Genomic DNA, 18,906 nt, shown 5'->3' with positions numbered 1-18,906 from the left:
AGTTAGTCATTACAAAAAGTGTTTGTGAACTAAAAATCAAGAATGTGGGATACTGTTTGTCCGTGATTTGGAGAGTTTCATCTTCTGATTTGCGTTTGTGGAGGCACCCCATGCTAGTGTAACGCTTCCAGCTCTTCATAAATCACAGACGCTCAGAAAGGTTGGCTTTTCACGGTTTATTCTGCAGAAGACAAAGAAAACACTTAACATGTGTCTTCTGGTTGTACCCGCAATTATAGCTCCTACAATGTAAAACAACATCAAAAAAAGCACAGAAAAATAGTAAGTCCAAACACATTTCCTGCTATGCGCAGCAACCACTAGGGGGCCGACAAAAGCTTACTGCCAGAGAGCATAAATACAGCAGAAACACTGTTTAACAGCAACCAGCCATTGTTTCAGTTACACAGTAACATTCTAACATCAATATAAACCTATATACATCGACATGTACAAGTTAAATAACAACATTTACACCAGAAGCCATAAAAATGCCAGAGCCTTTCATTACAGAACTTACCCTCATAGTGCAAACGCGTGCTGTGAGGAGCATCCTCGAAAGAGTGTCCTTTATCCTTTTGCATCTTAAGGATAAAGGACACTCTTTCAAGGATGCCAATGTTCACATTTTGGACAGAGAGGACAGATGGTTTGAAAGAGGAGTGAAAGAGGCCATCTATGTCCACTGTGAGCGACCATCTTTGAACAGAGGCGGTGGTTTACGACACCAACTGTCTGCCATCTATAATCCAGTTTTGAGTTCCCTCCCCAGACGCCTTAATACCCACTCACATCCTGGGCCATCTGACCTCAGGAATTCACATGATAGGATGGGGCCAGGTTTCACAATGAGCTCACCCGAAACCCTGGCTGATTAGGTCCCACACCCACTTTCACACCTTGGCACATGTGATTAGAGGATCACCAGGGGGTCCTTTGTCCCCCCACACCCCCTTTGCCGAGCTTAAAAACTGACATCTTGTGCACGTACGAGCACGCGCGCATGCACTCTCATGTACGCGCTTTCACTCTTCCGAAAAGGGACACTTCCTGCGGTCCCACTGCGCATGCTCTGTCTCCTCCTAGCAGGGTGTTTTTTTTAATTAAAGGTTCATCAACCGCTGTAGGCATTTCGGGCTTTTCACGGTAAATTTACACAAACAGGAATGACTTTGTCTTTTATTCTATAGAAAGACTTTTGTTGTCAGAAAATCAAGCTGAAACGTCAGTGTGTTTTATAAGCAGATTTTCTACAGTTAGTAGCTAGTTAGTTGGCTGTTTCAGACTTTAAGACGCTGTTTATCTCAAGAAATGGTGAATAAGGATGTGGAGAGAGACCAAACTTTTATCCCTTTCATTAAATAACTGCATCCCCCCAAAAAAAACCTTTCACCTAAGAACAGCGCCGTTAGTTCGCATTCATTTTCAGTTAAAATTTAAAATAATTAAAACAAAAATAGGCGAGGGCTTTCCCAGACATTCTTTAAAACACAGATGTGCAACGCATTATTTAATTAGTGTTTATCAGCCGATGCGTTTTAGTTTTCAGTGTGAATATATACAAACAGGAGTTACTTTTGCAATAGTGTTTTACACACTCTAACCGAAATGGTAGATTTTGTGTGTTTTTTAACAACTGCACTTTGGGGAGGGGGATAGTTAAGGCGAATTTGAGGTCTGTGCTTTGGGGTGGGGGAAGAGGCATAAAGGTTTATAAAAGCCAGCAAACTCTATCCTTGAGCCTGACACCCGCACGTTAGTTTGTGTATTCGACCGTAAATTTTTAGAGAAAATAGGCATTGAATTTTGATGCAATTTTTAAAACATAGATGTGCAATACATTATTTTAATGTCGTTTATCAAACGCTGTGTGCGTTTTGGTTTTCACTGTGAATGATTTACTTTTGTAAATGCAGGATCACATTTTTTTAATGGTGCTTTTGAGACACTGATCTGAAAGATAAATGCTTTCGGTAGAAGCAGCTTTGCTGGATTTGTTTTTTAACTTGGTGAAACATAGTGCGAAACTTGTAATTTAGTATTTTTACAGGTTTTAACTGCGTTGTCTTTCTGTCTTTCTGGAAAATGTTGGTAAACTTGTGACATGAGAGCATGCACCGTACTCTTCAGACCTGTCAGCTTTGCTCGTTTCATAGATCCTCTGTTGATAAAACTGATAAAACTCTAGATGTAAAATTTTAAGGCTACATATTATTTATCTCGCACTAAGTCTGCTATGTATAAAGGCTCTTTCCAAAAAAGTGTAGAGGCGACTTTAGCGTGATTAATTTATTACAATGTCAGTTTTCCCTCCTTTGTCTAGCTGGTGCAAGTTTTTTGTTTATTTGTGAAACTGAGCGCGGTTGTGGACAATTCCGACTGTGCTGTTTGATTTGTGTTTCGTGCTGGATCACTTTCTTTAATTGTTACTTCTCTGCGAGCAGTGAAGAACCAAACTAGTACTTCAAAGTTTAGAATCAGTTTTGCCCCAGTGGCCAGTGCGAAGTTGTGCTGCAGATCCCAGTATGAAAGCTGAGGGTCCAGCCAGCCGGCAGAAAGGCCAGTTGATGCCTCGATGGGCATTGGAACCGGTTTTGCCCGCACAGAGCGTTTCTGACATGCTGGCGTTGCTTATGCATAAGAGAAAAGCAACAATACAGCGTGTTCTCTGCTCCAGGACATCCTTTCACACGGTATGTATGTATGTCTGTCTGTCAGCGCTAATTATTCAAACCCTGTTTAAAAGGCGACTCATTTGTTGTCCAAAAACATTTCCTCTAAATTTGCAAAGTTACTGATTTAAAAATATATATTTTCGATTTTAGCTGGATGTCACACTCTAGACTCTTGAGCATATTTATATAGCAAAATTCACAATGGTATAACCATGTTAAATAAAAGATGCCCAAGTGTCCACCAATGCACTCTAATGCATGCCATTAATTACCTCTATAGCTGAAAAGAGTCTGTATCTATAATTTGTGGATCTGCTGATTTGTTTTTAATGTGGCACTTTTTTTTCCACGAAATGCAGATGATGAAATCCTCTTTATTTGAGAAAGTGTCCCTAAGCTATTGTTGTTCATACTTACTGAGTTCTCTAACCACTTCTTTGCTATGTCAGCAAACTTTCTGAACAGGAAAGGTATCGTAGATTTAAAGACACATCTTCATTGAAGCAAAGGCAAAAAATTGGAATGAATTTTATGTTCATATTAAAGAGTGAAAATCCAAAATCTGCTGCAATCTTTTGTATTAATGATCTCTCTCTCTCTCTCTCTCTCCCTGTGTGTGTGTGTGTGTGTGAGTGAGTGAGTGGGTGTGTATAATGCTGCGTGTGTGTGTACAGGAGAAAGGTGATGCCAGGAGCTTTTTTAATGCATTTCGAATCAACTTTTTTTTTTTTTTTTCACAAGAAGTGTATTTCATACATTGGAACAAATGTAATCTTTTCTATACTTTATAACTATGAAACTCTAAAGATTTTAAGTTCATGCACATTGTGAAACAAGAATCTAAATCTTTCTGTCACAATGATTTCTATAAACGCATGATGTTTATGGGGATAATGTGAAAAATCTTTTGTGGGCTCTAATAATGATCAGTGGTGATTGAAGAGGAAGCTTGAACCCTGGCTCTGGAGATTTTCATGACAAGTGACAGTGCAGACATTTGTTAATCAGAGAACATGTTTTATCATCATAACGACTGTGAATTTAAGCGTCGTTAAAGTGTCACTTCAGCAATGCTGCCAGGAGAAAGAAGTTTTGACTGATGTTTTTTTAATAGAAGACTTAAAACACTAAACTCTAATTTCTGGGGTTTATTTTAAGTTTACAGAATATAACGTCTGGTATGACAATGAGTTTTACTCCTCACTGTCTGTGTTATGTGTATCCATTTATCATGTATGCTACTTTGCTCTGTGGACTAAAATGTTTCATTGTATTCATGAAATAAACCAGAATTTCAATGTCCGAATCTTTTTACTGTTTTTCTGCTTTTGTTCACTCCAAGTTTGACGAAACCCACAGCTCACTAACAATGTGGAGCAGTCTCAGTGTATTTAGCTGCTTTTTCCCTAAACACAATCAGTTGACTGGGAGAAATGCCTGTAGTCCTCACTTTGGTCATTGTGAATGTTGAAGGAGATTTGTTTCATAGACACCTTATGCTAGTGTTTCCTACACTTAATCCAACACTACTATGTTCTATTTAAACCCAGATTCCTTTTATAGTTTGCAGTGAAATTTGTTAAACCGTTGCTTAATGGGACAGCAGTACAAGTCACTCTTTCCTAACACATTGTAGATAAGTTTATCGCTGGACAACACAGCTAGCAGTCTCACACACTCTTTAGGTTTTTGAAGTTTTGTGTGTAATGGTTTAGTCTATCACACCTTACCCTTTTCTCCCAGTATCACAACAGTATGACTCCCAAAGTACAGAGCAGTAAACAAGCAAGGACTCTGAAGTCAGAACAGAAAGATACAGTTGGAAGATGAATGATTGTGTTTTTATGATGCGTAGTAAACTACCCCGTCTTCTTTTTCTCTGTGTTGTTGTTCTTGTGTGTGTGTGTATGCTTTTAAAAGTCAAAGTATACATTAGCCACACTTACAAAAAACATTTTGAATTTCATTTAGAACTGAGATTCTACGTTGTAAGCAGAAATCTTATGCTCAGCCAGAAGCGTGTTTCCCCACTTTCACAATGCTGAGGTGTCAAATCCACAACCCCCAACAGATGGTTTGTCACACACTGGGTTCAAACACTCAAAAAGCAACACAACAGCAGGTTCATGAAGGACAAGCCCCCCTTTATTTGCACAGCCTCACACACTATAGATTTTTAAAGTTGTGGTGTACAATGGTATAGCCACAGATGTGACTTCTACTTTTGATAAAGATCACTCCACATGCATATTTCTTAAGAAATGAAGCGTCTTTATTAAGCTCTTATTTATACATGTCTACACAATAATAGACACCGTGTGCTCTGTGACATTATAGTCTTCTACTTCTGCGTCCATTGGTTTGCATTTTCAACTCCCAACCTTTCAGGTTGTTATGAACGGCTTATATTTCTAACATTTTGTGATGTAAAAGTGAATCATGCAGCTTTTTTATTTTCTGTCTGATGGAAGGACTTAAGACACGAGTTATTTAAACAATTCTAAATGACAGTGTGACGGCCATAGTACTTTATGCGGGTGAAATATGTTAAGGATAATGTTTCTCAATGTAACATGGCAAAGAACTTTTGGTTAGGATACAACATTTTGTAAACAGTTACCTCAGAAGCTGTACTGTCAGATCTATGTATGTAAGGTTAAACTTTCCACAGTACATCCACTTAAGTAAGTAACCAAACACATAAAGTCACCCTCACCAATAATCAACTGTTCCTTGAAAAAGGTAGCACAAACAGACAACTGACTCAGCAATGATAAGTAGAGCTACCCGAGGCCGATACTCAAGCAGAAGAAAATTAAAAGTTGTTTTGGCTCGAAAGATTGAAGAAAAATATGTTTAATAATTCAACAAGACCCTGCACCTTCAACACATGTGCATTCAAATTTTTGAACAGGCTCAACATTGCTGTTGTTCAATAGTTTTTATCCACTTTCAAAAGTCATTTTATGGTTTTAATATTTCCAGCTGATAAGGAGACTTACAGCATTTCAAATGCCCGTCCAAATGCTTTAAACATCCGCATTGTCTGTAACAACAGCATCAAACTGCAGAGCATTGTTTTTACTCAAATTCAGCATTTTCTGATGAAAATTTAGCTGCTTTTTTTTTTCACTGTAACACCCCCTCAGTGCCATTTTTTAGGATGATATTCTTGGAGATTCATTTTTTATATATATACACTTATGCTTTGGGAGTGAGGGTATCTAATACGCACGTTGTCACTGTGTTTTGTACTACCAACTGTGAGGGCTCTGCTTTTACTTTGAGAAGTCTGGTTTTATTTTGTCTCGTGAGTGTGTGTGTTTTTCAAAGGAGATCTTCATCAGTTTCATTTTGTTACCACAAACTTTGTGTAAAGTTCACAACAGAGGTAAAGAGATTTAAACACACCAGTTTAAGGAGGCATGCAGGGTTTTGGACCAGTTGCACAGGAGAGGTGAAGAAGAGAGTGTCAGCGGAGATGTGCAACAGAAGCAGAGGGAACATTTTACAAGATGATAAATGGCAGATTTAGATGATTACGAATTATGTTGACAAGATTAAAAGACACGTCCGTCAGAGTTCAGCAACATTTCAGTTTGATTAAATTAAAGTTGTTGTTTTTTTTTTTGTTTTGTTTTTTTTAACTACACAGGGTTTATTTTCTCCTTTGATAGTAATCATATTGAACATGTCAGTGATGGAAACAAAAATATAAAGAAAAATGCTAAACGCGTGTCTAATTAAACTGTTCCTGTGAACCATAAATCATCCTTTAGTATGTTCGGTGTTACAAACTTGAAAAAGCACAGAAAAGATCATCGGACATTAATCTAATCAGTTTTCAGCCTTCATTCATATTGAAATGTTGAAATCTTTCCTGCTAGACCGAAGTGTAGCGTTTGATACCGTTGGCCATTACATTTTATTACATCTATTATTAAATGGAGAGTCCTCTTCACACACTGAAGTCAATTATGAAGCTCCACGGCTTCTGTGCAAAGACTAGTTCTGTTTACATTATACTTGCTTTAGAAGGCATAGCATATATTTTTACTGCTATGTAGATGATACCCGCTTTTATTGGTTAAACTGCTGGTATGTCTTAGATACATAATGAGCTTTAATTTTCTGCTTCTAAATTCAGATAAAACTGAGGTTATTGTAATATGGCATAAAAATCTTAGAAATACTGTGGCTAACAAGATCCTTTCTCTGGGTGGGATCGTCTGTTGTAGGGATTAGACACATTATAAGTAAAATTGAGGCACACAATCCCGTCGCACAACATCAACATTTATTTATATACAAAAATAAAAATGCTTTTTTTACATAAAAGAATTGTAACTTTACAATTCATCACCGATTACGTGGGTACATAGTCCTCATCCTTAACCCATAGTGGTTCGGGTAATTCCTCAGGGCCTAGGAAGGGCGGCCATGCCCAGTCTATCTCATCAATGTCGGGAGAGTCGCCGAAATACAAAAAATCTTCCTCGTCGTCGGTGTCCATAGTCCACACTTGTGGCGGTGAAGGGGGTGGGCTCAACTCTGATACTGGTGAATACGGTGCGTCTTCACTCCAATCTTCAAATGTAGGGTTTGTGGATGGATCTTCAGAGACTAAAGATTGCCCAGCGTCCCTGATAGTACCAAGTACCAAGTATGTACCAAGTTCTGCCACTTTGATGGTTGATTGAGCAGAAGGGCTGCAAGGTGTCATTTTTTCATGGAGATATTCAACCCCAACAGATAAGAAAGGACATTACTGTTCTTTTCTAAAGTTGACGGCCAGCTCTCCGGTTTTAAAAATCGCTGCCACTCCTACCTGCCCCTCTAAGAACATCCCACTTCCAGACCACGCCCGCCTTATTTTACTATTTTACTACCACTATGGGTTAAGGATGAGGACTATGTACCCACGTAATCGGTGATGAATTGTAAAGTTACAATTCTTTTATGTAAAAAAAGCATTTTTATTTTTGTATATAAATAAATGTTGATGTTGTGCGACGGGATTGTGTGCCTCAATTTTACTTATAATGTGTCTAATCCCTACAACAGACGATCCCACCCAGAGTAAGGATCTTGTTAGCCACAGTGTTTCTAAGATTTTTATGCCATATTACAATAACCTCAGTTTTATCTGAATTTAGAAGCAGAAAATTAAAGCTCATTATGTATCTAAGACATACCAGCAGTTTAACCAATAAAAGCGGGTATCATCTACATAGCAGTAAAAATATATGCTATGCCTTCTAAAGCAAGTATAATGTAAACAGAACTAGTCTTTGCACAGAAGCCGTGGAGCTTCATAATTGACTTCAGTGTGTGAAGAGGACTCTCCATTTAATAATAGATGTAATAAAATGTAATGGCCAACGGTATCAAACGCTACACTTCGGTCTAGCAGGAAAGATTTCAACATTTCAATATGAATGAAGGCTGAAAACTGATTAGATTAATGTCCGATGATCTTTTCTGTGCTTTTTCAAGTTTGTAACACCGAACATACTAAAGGATGATTTATGGTTCACAGGAACAGTTTAATTAGACACACGTTTAGCATTTCTTTATATTTTTGTTTCCATCACTGACATGTTCAATATGATTACTATCAAAGGAGAAAATAAACCCTGTGTAGTTAAAAAAAACAAACAAAAAAAAAACAACAACTTTAATTTAATCAAACTGAAATGTTGCTGAACTCTGACGGACGTGTCTTTTAATCTTGTCAACATAATTCGTAATCATCTAAATCTGCCATTTATCATCTTGTAAAATGTTCCCTCTGCTTCTGTTGCACATCTCCGCTGACACTCTCTTCTTCACCTCTCCTGTGCAACTGGTCCAAAACCCTGCATGCCTCCTTAAACTGGTGTGTTTAAATCTCTTTACCTCTGTTGTGAACTTTACACAAAGTTTGTGGTAACAAAATGAAACTGATGAAGATCTCCTTTGAAAAACACACACACTCACGAGACAAAATAAAACCAGACTTCTCAAAGTAAAAGCAGAGCCCTCACAGTTGGTAGTACAAAACACAGTGACAACGTGCGTATTAGATACCCTCACTCCCAAAGCATAAGTGTATATATATAAAAAATGAATCTCCAAGAATATCATCCTAAAAAATGGCACTGAGGGGGTGTTACAGTGAAAAAAAAAAGCAGCTAAATTTTCATCAGAAAATGCTGAATTTGAGTAAAAACAATGCTCTGCAGTTTGATGCTGTTGTTACAGACAATGCGGATGTTTAAAGCATTTGGACGGGCATTTGAAATGCTGTAAGTCTCCTTATCAGCTGGAAATATTAAAACCATAAAATGACTTTTGAAAGTGGATAAAAACTATTGAACAACAGCAATGTTGAGCCTGTTCCAAAATTTGAATGCACATGTGTTGAAGGTGCAGGGTCTTGTTGAATTATTAAACATATTTTTCTTCAATCTTTCGAGCCAAAACAACTTTTAATTTTCTTCTGCTTGAGTATCGGCCTCGGGTAGCTCTACTTATCATTGCTGAGTCAGTTGTCTGTTTGTGCTACCTTTTTCAAGGAACAGTTGATTATTGGTGAGGGTGACTTTATGTGTTTGGTTACTTACTTAAGTGGATGTACTGTGGAAAGTTTAACCTTACATACATAGATCTGACAGTACAGCTTCTGAGGTAACTGTTTACAAAATGTTGTATCCTAACCAAAAGTTCTTTGCCATGTTACATTGAGAAACATTATCCTTAACATATTTCACCCGCATAAAGTACTATGGCCGTCACACTGTCATTTAGAATTGTTTAAATAACTCGTGTCTTAAGTCCTTCCATCAGACAGAAAATAAAAAAGCTGCATGATTCACTTTTACATCACAAAATGTTAGAAATATAAGCCGTTCATAACAACCTGAAAGGTTGGGAGTTGAAAATGCAAACCAATGGACGCAGAAGTAGAAGACTATAATGTCACAGAGCACACGGTGTCTATTATTGTGTAGACATGTATAAATAAGAGCTTAATAAAGACGCTTCATTTCTTAAGAAATATGCATGTGGAGTGATCTTTATCAAAAGTAGAAGTCACATCTGTGGCTATACCATTGTACACCACAACTTTAAAAATCTATAGTGTGTGAGGCTGTGCAAATAAAGGGGGGCTTGTCCTTCATGAACCTGCTGTTGTGTTGCTTTTTGAGTGTTTGAACCCAGTGTGTGACAAACCATCTGTTGGGGGTTGTGGATTTGACACCTCAGCATTGTGAAAGTGGGGAAACACGCTTCTGGCTGAGCATAAGATTTCTGCTTACAACGTAGAATCTCAGTTCTAAATGAAATTCAAAATGTTTTTTGTAAGTGTGGCTAATGTATACTTTGACTTTTAAAAGCATACACACACACAAGAACAACAACACAGAGAAAAAGAAGACGGGGTAGTTTACTACGCATCATAAAAACACAATCATTCATCTTCCAACTGTATCTTTCTGTTCTGACTTCAGAGTCCTTGCTTGTTTACTGCTCTGTACTTTGGGAGTCATACTGTTGTGATACTGGGAGAAAAGGGTAAGGTGTGATAGACTAAACCATTACACACAAAACTTCAAAAACCTAAAGAGTGTGTGAGACTGCTAGCTGTGTTGTCCAGCGATAAACTTATCTACAATGTGTTAGGAAAGAGTGACTTGTACTGCTGTCCCATTAAGCAACGGTTTAACAAATTTCACTGCAAACTATAAAAGGAATCTGGGTTTAAATAGAACATAGTAGTGTTGGATTAAGTGTAGGAAACACTAGCATAAGGTGTCTATGAAACAAATCTCCTTCAACATTCACAATGACCAAAGTGAGGACTACAGGCATTTCTCCCAGTCAACTGATTGTGTTTAGGGAAAAAGCAGCTAAATACACTGAGACTGCTCCACATTGTTAGTGAGCTGTGGGTTTCGTCAAACTTGGAGTGAACAAAAGCAGAAAAACAGTAAAAAGATTCGGACATTGAAATTCTGGTTTATTTCATGAATACAATGAAACATTTTAGTCCACAGAGCAAAGTAGCATACATGATAAATGGATACACATAACACAGACAGTGAGGAGTAAAACTCATTGTCATACCAGACGTTATATTCTGTAAACTTAAAATAAACCCCAGAAATTAGAGTTTAGTGTTTTAAGTCTTCTATTAAAAAAACATCAGTCAAAACTTCTTTCTCCTGGCAGCATTGCTGAAGTGACACTTTAACGACGCTTAAATTCACAGTCGTTATGATGATAAAACATGTTCTCTGATTAACAAATGTCTGCACTGTCACTTGTCATGAAAATCTCCAGAGCCAGGGTTCAAGCTTCCTCTTCAATCACCACTGATCATTATTAGAGCCCACAAAAGATTTTTCACATTATCCCCATAAACATCATGCGTTTATAGAAATCATTGTGACAGAAAGATTTAGATTCTTGTTTCACAATGTGCATGAACTTAAAATCTTTAGAGTTTCATAGTTATAAAGTATAGAAAAGATTACATTTGTTCCAATGTATGAAATACACTTCTTGTGAAAAAAAAAAAAAAAAGTTGATTCGAAATGCATTAAAAAAGCTCCTGGCATCACCTTTCTCCTGTACACACACACACACACACACACGCAGCATTATACACACCCACTCACTCACTCACACACACACACACACACACAGGGAGAGAGAGAGAGAGAGAGAGATCATTAATACAAAAGATTGCAGCAGATTTTGGATTTTCACTCTTTAATATGAACATAAAATTCATTCCAATTTTTTGCCTTTGCTTCAATGAAGATGTGTCTTTAAATCTACGATACCTTTCCTGTTCAGAAAGTTTGCTGACATAGCAAAGAAGTGGTTAGGGAACTCAGTAAGTATGAACAACAATAGCTTAGGGACACTTTCTCAAATAAAGAGGATTTCATCATCTGCATTTCGTGGAAAAAAAAGTGCCACATTAAAAACAAATCAGCAGATCCACAAATTATAGATACAGACTCTTTTCAGCTATAGAGGTAATTAATGGCATGCATTAGAGTGCATTGGTGGACACTTGGGCATCTTTTATTTAACATGGTTATACCATTGTGAATTTTGCTATATAAATATGCTCAAGAGTCTAGAGTGTGACATCCAGCTAAAATCGAAAATATATATTTTTAAATCAGTAACTTTGCAAATTTAGAGGAAATGTTTTTGGACAACAAATGAGTCGCCTTTTAAACAGGGTTTGAATAATTAGCGCTGACAGACAGACATACATACATACCGTGTGAAAGGATGTCCTGGAGCAGAGAACACGCTGTATTGTTGCTTTTCTCTTATGCATAAGCAACGCCAGCATGTCAGAAACGCTCTGTGCGGGCAAAACCGGTTCCAATGCCCATCGAGGCATCAACTGGCCTTTCTGCCGGCTGGCTGGACCCTCAGCTTTCATACTGGGATCTGCAGCACAACTTCGCACTGGCCACTGGGGCAAAACTGATTCTAAACTTTGAAGTACTAGTTTGGTTCTTCACTGCTCGCAGAGAAGTAACAATTAAAGAAAGTGATCCAGCACGAAACACAAATCAAACAGCACAGTCGGAATTGTCCACAACCGCGCTCAGTTTCACAAATAAACAAAAAACTTGCACCAGCTAGACAAAGGAGGGAAAACTGACATTGTAATAAATTAATCACGCTAAAGTCGCCTCTACACTTTTTTGGAAAGAGCCTTTATACATAGCATATGCCAAGCAGACTTAGTGCGAGATAAATAATATGTAGCCTTAAAATTTTACATCTAGAGTTTTATCAGTTTTATCAACAGAGGATCTATGAAACGAGCAAAGCTGACAGGTCTGAAGAGTACGGTGCATGCTCTCATGTCACAAGTTTACCAACATTTTCCAGAAAGACAGAAAGACAACGCAGTTAAAACCTGTAAAAATACTAAATTACAAGTTTCGCACTATGTTTCACCAAGTTAAAAAACAAATCCAGCAAAGCTGCTTCTACCGAAAGCATTTATCTTTCAGATCAGTGTCTCAAAAGCACCATTAAAAAAATGTGATCCTGCATTTACAAAAGTAAATCATTCACAGTGAAAACCAAAACGCACACAGCGTTTGATAAACGACATTAAAATAATGTATTGCACATCTATGTTTTAAAAATTGCATCAAAATTCAATGCGTATTTTCTCTAAAAATTTACGGTCGAATACACAAACTAACGTGCGGGTGTCAGGCTCAAGGATAGAGTTTGCTGGCTTTTATAAACCTTTATGCCTCTTCCCCCACCCCAAAGCACAGACCTCAAATTCGCCTTAACTATCCCCCTCCCCAAAGTGCAGTTGTTAAAAAACACACAAAATCTACCATTTCGGTTAGAGTGTGTAAAACACTATTGCAAAAGTAACTCCTGTTTGTATATATTCACACTGAAAACTAAAACGCATCGGCTGATAAACACTAATTAAATAATGCGTTGCACATCTGTGTTTTAAAGAATGTCTGGGAAAGCCCTCGCCTATTTTTGTTTTAATTATTTTAAATTTTAACTGAAAATGAATGCGAACTAACGGCGCTGTTCTTAGGTGAAAGGTTTTTTTTGGGGGGATGCAGTTATTTAATGAAAGGGATAAAGATGAAGACCCTGGAGCGGCTGGTCCTGGCTCAGCTTCGGCGCCTTGTGAGCTCATCACTGGATCCACTTCAGTTTGCCTACCAGCCTGGCATTGGAGCGGATGATGCCGTCATTCACCTCCTACATCGCTCCCTCGCTCACCTGGAGACCGCTGGAAGCACTGTGAGAATCATGTTCTTTGATTTCTCCAGTGCCTTCAACACTATTCTTCCCTCGGTTCTGAAGGACAAGCTGGAGAACTCTGGAGTGGACCATCACCTCACTACCTGGATTCTGGACTACCTCACCGACCGACCACAGTATGTGAGGACTCAGGGCTGTGTGTCGGACAGGGTCGTCTGCAGTACGGGGGCCCCACAGGGAACGGTTCTGGCTCCGTTCCTCTTCACCATCTACACTGCAGACTTCTCCCACAACTCCACCCAGTGCTTCCTGCAGAAGTTCTCTGATGACTCTGCTATAGTCGGCCTCATCACTGATGGGGACGACAAGGAGTACAGAGGACTGACTCAGGACTTTGTGGACTGGTGCCAGCTGAACTACCTCCAGATCAATGCCAGTAAAACAAAGGAGCTGGTGGTAGACTTCCGCAGGCACAAACATCCTCCACTGCAACCACTGAACATCCAAGGTATGGACATTGAGGCTGTGGACAGCTACAGGTACCTTGGTGTTCATCTGAACAGCAAACTGGACTGGACTCATAACTCAGACGCCCTCTACAGGAAAGGGCAGAGCAGACTGTACCTGCTGCGGAGACTCAGGTCTTTTGGAGTGGAGGGCCGACTCCTGAAGACCTTCTATGATTCTGTGGTGGCCTCAGCCATCTTTTATGGTGTGGTCTGCTGGGGCGGCAGCATCTCTTCTGGGGACAGGAAGAGACTGAACAGGCTGATCTGCAGGGCCAGCTCTGTTCTAGGATGCCCTCTGGACCCAGTGGAGGTTGTGAGTGACAGGAGAATGGTGGCTAAGCTGTCATCCCTGTTGGACAACATCTCCCACCCCATGCATGAGACTGTGACAGCACTGAGCAGCTCCTTCAGTGGGAGACTGCGGCACCCACGGTGTGGGACAGAGAGATTTCGCAGGTCTTTCCTCCCCACTGCTGTCAGACTGCACAACAAAGACTCCAACTGATCAACACACACATTCACACATGTGCAATAATCTTTTCTGGTATCGTTGTATTTTTACTGAGTTGTATATAGCACTTGTATTCTATTTTTATCTTATTGCATATTTTATTCTATTTTATTCTACTGTATATAGTATTTTATTTTATTCTATTCTGTACAGTTGTATACTGTATTTATTCTTATTTTATTTTATTCTAATTTTTGCTTCATAACTTTTGCACTGTCCACTTCCTGCTGTGACAAAACAAATTTCCCACATGTGGGACTAATAAAGGTTATCTTATCTTATCTTATCTTATCTTATCTTATAAAAGTTTGGTCTCTCTCCACATCCTTATTCACCATTTCTTGAGATAAACAGCGTCTTAAAGTCTGAAACAGCCAACTAACTAGCTACTAACTGTAGAAAATCTGCTTATAAAACACACTGACGTTTCAGCTTGATTTTCTGACAACAAAAGTCTTTCTATAGAATAAAAGACAAAGTCATTCCTGTTTGTGTAAATTTACCGTGAAAAGCCCGAAATGCCTACAGCGGTTGATGAACCTTTAATTAAAAAAACACCCTGCTAGGAGGAGACAGAGCATGCGCAGTGGGACCGCAGGAAGCGTCCCTTTTCGGAAGAGTGAAAGCGCGTACATGAGAGTGCATGCGCGCGTGCTCGTACGTGCACAAGATGTCAGTTTTTAAGCTCGGCAAAGGGGGTGTGGGGGGCAATGCCCACAGGCAAAACCCCCCTCCCCTGACCCCCTGTGAATACACACTTCCTAGAAAGACTTCACAGTAAAAGCCTTCCATCAGAGGGTGCTGCTTATATCCTTCATATCTGTGAAGGTTCTCAGTCATCCAGGTCACCGTAGTCAAAGGAGTTTGCAAAGAAAAGCGTCTGGACTTCTTTAAGTTGCTTGAAGACGTTTCACCTCTCATCCGAGAAGCTTCTTCAGTTCTAAGGTCAAATGGCCGAGAGTCCCAGATTTAAACCAAGTGGGAGTATCCCCCCGAAGAGGGACAAAGGACCCCCTGGTGATCCTCTAATCACATGTGCCAAGGTGTGAAAGTGGGTGTGGGACCTAATCAGCCAGGGTTTCGGGTGTGCTCATTGTGAAACCTGGCCCCATCCTATCATGTGAATTCCTGAGGTCAGATGGCCCAGGATGTGAGTGGGTATTAAGGCGTCTGGGGAGGGAACTCAAAACTGGATTATAGATGGCAGACAGTTGGTGTCGTAAACCACCGCCTCTGTTCAAAGATGGTCGCTCACAGTGGACATAGATGGCCTCTTTCACTCCTCTTTCAAACCATCTGTCCTCTCTGTCCAAAATGTGAACATTGGCATCCTCGAAAGAGTGTCCTTTATCCTTAAGATGCAAAAGGATAAAGGACACTCTTTCGAGGATGCTCCTCACAGCACGCGTTTGCACTATGAGGGTAAGTTCTGTAATGAAAGGCTCTGGCATTTTTATGGCTTCTGGTGTAAATGTTGTTATTTAACTTGTACATGTCGATGTATATAGGTTTATATTGATGTTAGAATGTTACTGTGTAACTGAAACAATGGCTGGTTGCTGTTAAACAGTGTTTCTGCTGTATTTATGCTCTCTGGCAGTAAGCTTTTGTCGGCCCCCTAGTGGTTGCTGCGCATAGCAGGAAATGTGTTTGGACTTACTATTTTTCTGTGCTTTTTTTGATGTTGTTTTACATTGTAGGAGCTATAATTGCGGGTACAACCAGAAGACACATGTTAAGTGTTTTCTTTGTCTTCTGCAGAATAAACCGTGAAAAGCCAACCTTTCTGAGCGTCTGTGATTTATGAAGAGCTGGAAGCGTTACACTAGCATGGGGTGCCTCCACAAACGCAAATCAGAAGATGAAACTCTCCAAATCACGGACAAACAGTATCCCACATTCTTGATTTTTAGTTCACAAACACTTTTTGTAATGACTAACTACTCCTGACATTTTGGAGATGCTAGCTCTTTATACAGTAAAGTTACAGCGGGATACAAATAACATCAGGCTGATCCTGCCACAATTTGTTCCCCCTGTTCAAATCACGGACAAACAGCATCCAACAGTTGTTTATGTTTTTGAACCGATTTTGCAGATTGAAAAATGTATTGATAGCAATGTTGAATATTATTACACAGGGAAAAAAAACAACTACATGTAAAATAATTACACCGTGACACCTCTGCCTTTCTAAATAGAGGGACAGTAGCTGTGTGTATATATGTAAGCGTGTAAAACCTGCAGATCAAGTCAAGTCAAGTCAAGTTGGCTTTATTGTCACTTCAGCCATATACAGTTGTACACAGTGAGGCGAAACAGCGTTCCTCCAGGGCCAAGGTGCTACATGCAACATAAATTTACAACATAAATTAACAGAAAAATTACTAAACTAGCTAACTCGAGACAGGGCAGACTGACCTAACATAAATTACAACATAAATTAACAAAAACTAACTATCTAACTACAACTAACTATTCTAACTAGGTAAGTAGTGCAAAGGAAACCGTAAACATACTTGGTATGTAGGTAGTGCAGCAACAGTAAACATAAAAAAATATTGTGCAAAAAGAGCATTTTCAGATTGATGTGTAAGTCCAGTCTCAATGCTTTGAGGTAGTTGAGTTGAGCTGAATGATAGAGTGTGTGTGGGACTAAAGGGACTAAAGACCTGAGTAACACTCTGGGCAACTTTGGGCTGACTCAGCATGTAACAGAGGCCACACATAATAGAGGACACACTCTTGACCTACTGATCTCCAAGGGCCTGAGCATTTCAAAGGTTACTGTGTCTGATGTGGGCCTGTCTGATCATTACTGTGTTTTCTTTGAAAGTAAAATCCCAGCCCACACAAATATATCAACAGCAGTGATCACAAAACGGTGTATAACTGAACACAGTAGTGAGATCTTTAACCAGGTCTTCCCATTAACACCTGACCTGTCCAGAGGTTCAGTCAATGAGCTCGTCACTAGCTTCAATGCTAAAATGTTAAATGTAATGGACACTATTGCTCCCATTAAGGTGAAGGTTATCTCTGGAAGGAAGAAGTCTCCATGGAGAAACTCCACACTGGTGAAAAATGAAAAAAGAGAGTGTAGGAAAGCTGAGCGCAGATGGAGAAAAACAAACCTCCAGGTTCATTATGACATCTATAAAGAGAAACTGACCCCCCCCCCCCCCCCCCCCCAAATAGGTATCATATATATTCTTCTCATCACAACTTTTGCACCATCTTTTACATTTGGATATTTTAGTGTGGCAGGCTGAATGTTATTCCTCGGTTCAACCCACTTTCAGCCTGGCGCATTAGGGGGGCGCTAGTATAAATAGTGGCCATTTGAGCGTCCCTGGATCGCTTACCTGTGATCTCCTTTTTGGTCACCTGACTTCCCTTTGGGGTTGCCGCGATCATTTGCGGGTTACACTTCTGAAGCCTCCATCGCAGCTGGTAGGTGTTTACTCATTGTAGTGCGTATATTACCTTACTTGGTGGTAAACAGACATTGTGTGTAGGTAGGTCGTAGCTGTAGAAGCCTTCGTTGAGCCATTCTGCTCATGTTTCATGACGCGGCTTACTCGGTACGTAATTCAATTTTGTTACGATCTCTGCCTTTTTATTTTTCTTTTATAGTAATTACTTATTATGCTTTGCAGGAAGTGTGGGCCTTAGTTTTACGCCACGCTACGCTAGCTGAAGTGCTGCTGCTTTGTTTTGCTTTGCTTTTACTGTCTGTTCCGGCTGTGAGTTTTCTTTCCTACTGCTGCCAGCCTTTAAAGTGGACGTCGGCGTGGACAACGGCCATATGCATGCCACGCGAGTCGGCTGGCGTGCATACTGATTGACTGACTGGAAGATTAACTTATAGTCGGGCAGACGGCCAGTTGGAGTACTACAGCGATTCCATCTGCTCCATATTTTAAAGTTTTATTTAGGCTGTATGTTTGTTCTTTTTTTTTTCGTTGTTTTGATTTGTAGTTTGGGTTTTTGTTACGCCACTGGTGGGAGGCCCTTTTTTCTAGCTGCGGATCACCAGTGTGTTCCTGCAGTTGGGCTATCCCCAGCGTGTGAATATTAGTTTTGTTGTAATATATTAAATTTTCTTTGTTTCTTTTATTCAGATGCGGAGTGCCGACGTGGAGGAGACTAGGGTGCCTTGGTGGTGGGATCCTTTGTGTGTATACACCTGCCTTTCTTAGTTTATTAGCGTGAGTGTGTGATAGTGTGATGCACTTGTGTCTTGTTGTGTTTTCTTTTCTCTTTTTTTTGAGTTTGTGCGTGGCATCCCTGCCCCTCCACTGGTAAGCCTCAGCTCTGAATACCTTTTTTTAAGCATATTTGTACACTAATTTTTTTCGATGTGTTTTTATACGTTGTTTTAAATAATTAATAAATTGTCAACTTATTTTATCATTGAACCTCGTCTCTGTACTGAGTATAA

The 18,906-nt window shown here is 39.5% G+C and overlaps 1 protein-coding gene across 3 annotated transcripts in view; it reads left to right on the top strand.

Annotated features, from left to right (window-relative positions):
• The first annotated feature begins 17,820 nt into the window (after positions 1-17,820).
• Positions 17,821-18,906, top strand: part of LOC134617125 (protein NLRC3-like) — a 28,852-nt gene continuing 27,766 nt past the window's right edge. The window contains exons 1-2 of one of the 3 annotated variants that reach the window (XM_063462314.1): positions 17,821-17,915; positions 18,587-18,639. In XM_063462314.1, the coding sequence (XP_063318384.1) occupies positions 18,587-18,639 (53 nt within the window). In that variant the 5' untranslated portion in view covers positions 17,821-17,915. Of the gene's footprint in view, positions 17,916-17,995; positions 18,047-18,586; positions 18,674-18,906 lie in introns of those variants that run through there. The other 2 variants (XM_063462313.1, XM_063462315.1) reach the window with 2 other exon arrangements.

This window comes from Pelmatolapia mariae, linkage group LG18 (genome assembly GCF_036321145.2).
Source record: "Pelmatolapia mariae isolate MD_Pm_ZW linkage group LG18, Pm_UMD_F_2, whole genome shotgun sequence".
NCBI classification, from domain to species: Eukaryota; Metazoa; Chordata; class Actinopteri; order Cichliformes; family Cichlidae; genus Pelmatolapia; species Pelmatolapia mariae.
Note: the sequence above shows the minus strand (reverse complement) of the source record. Positions and strands in the feature narration are given on the sequence as shown.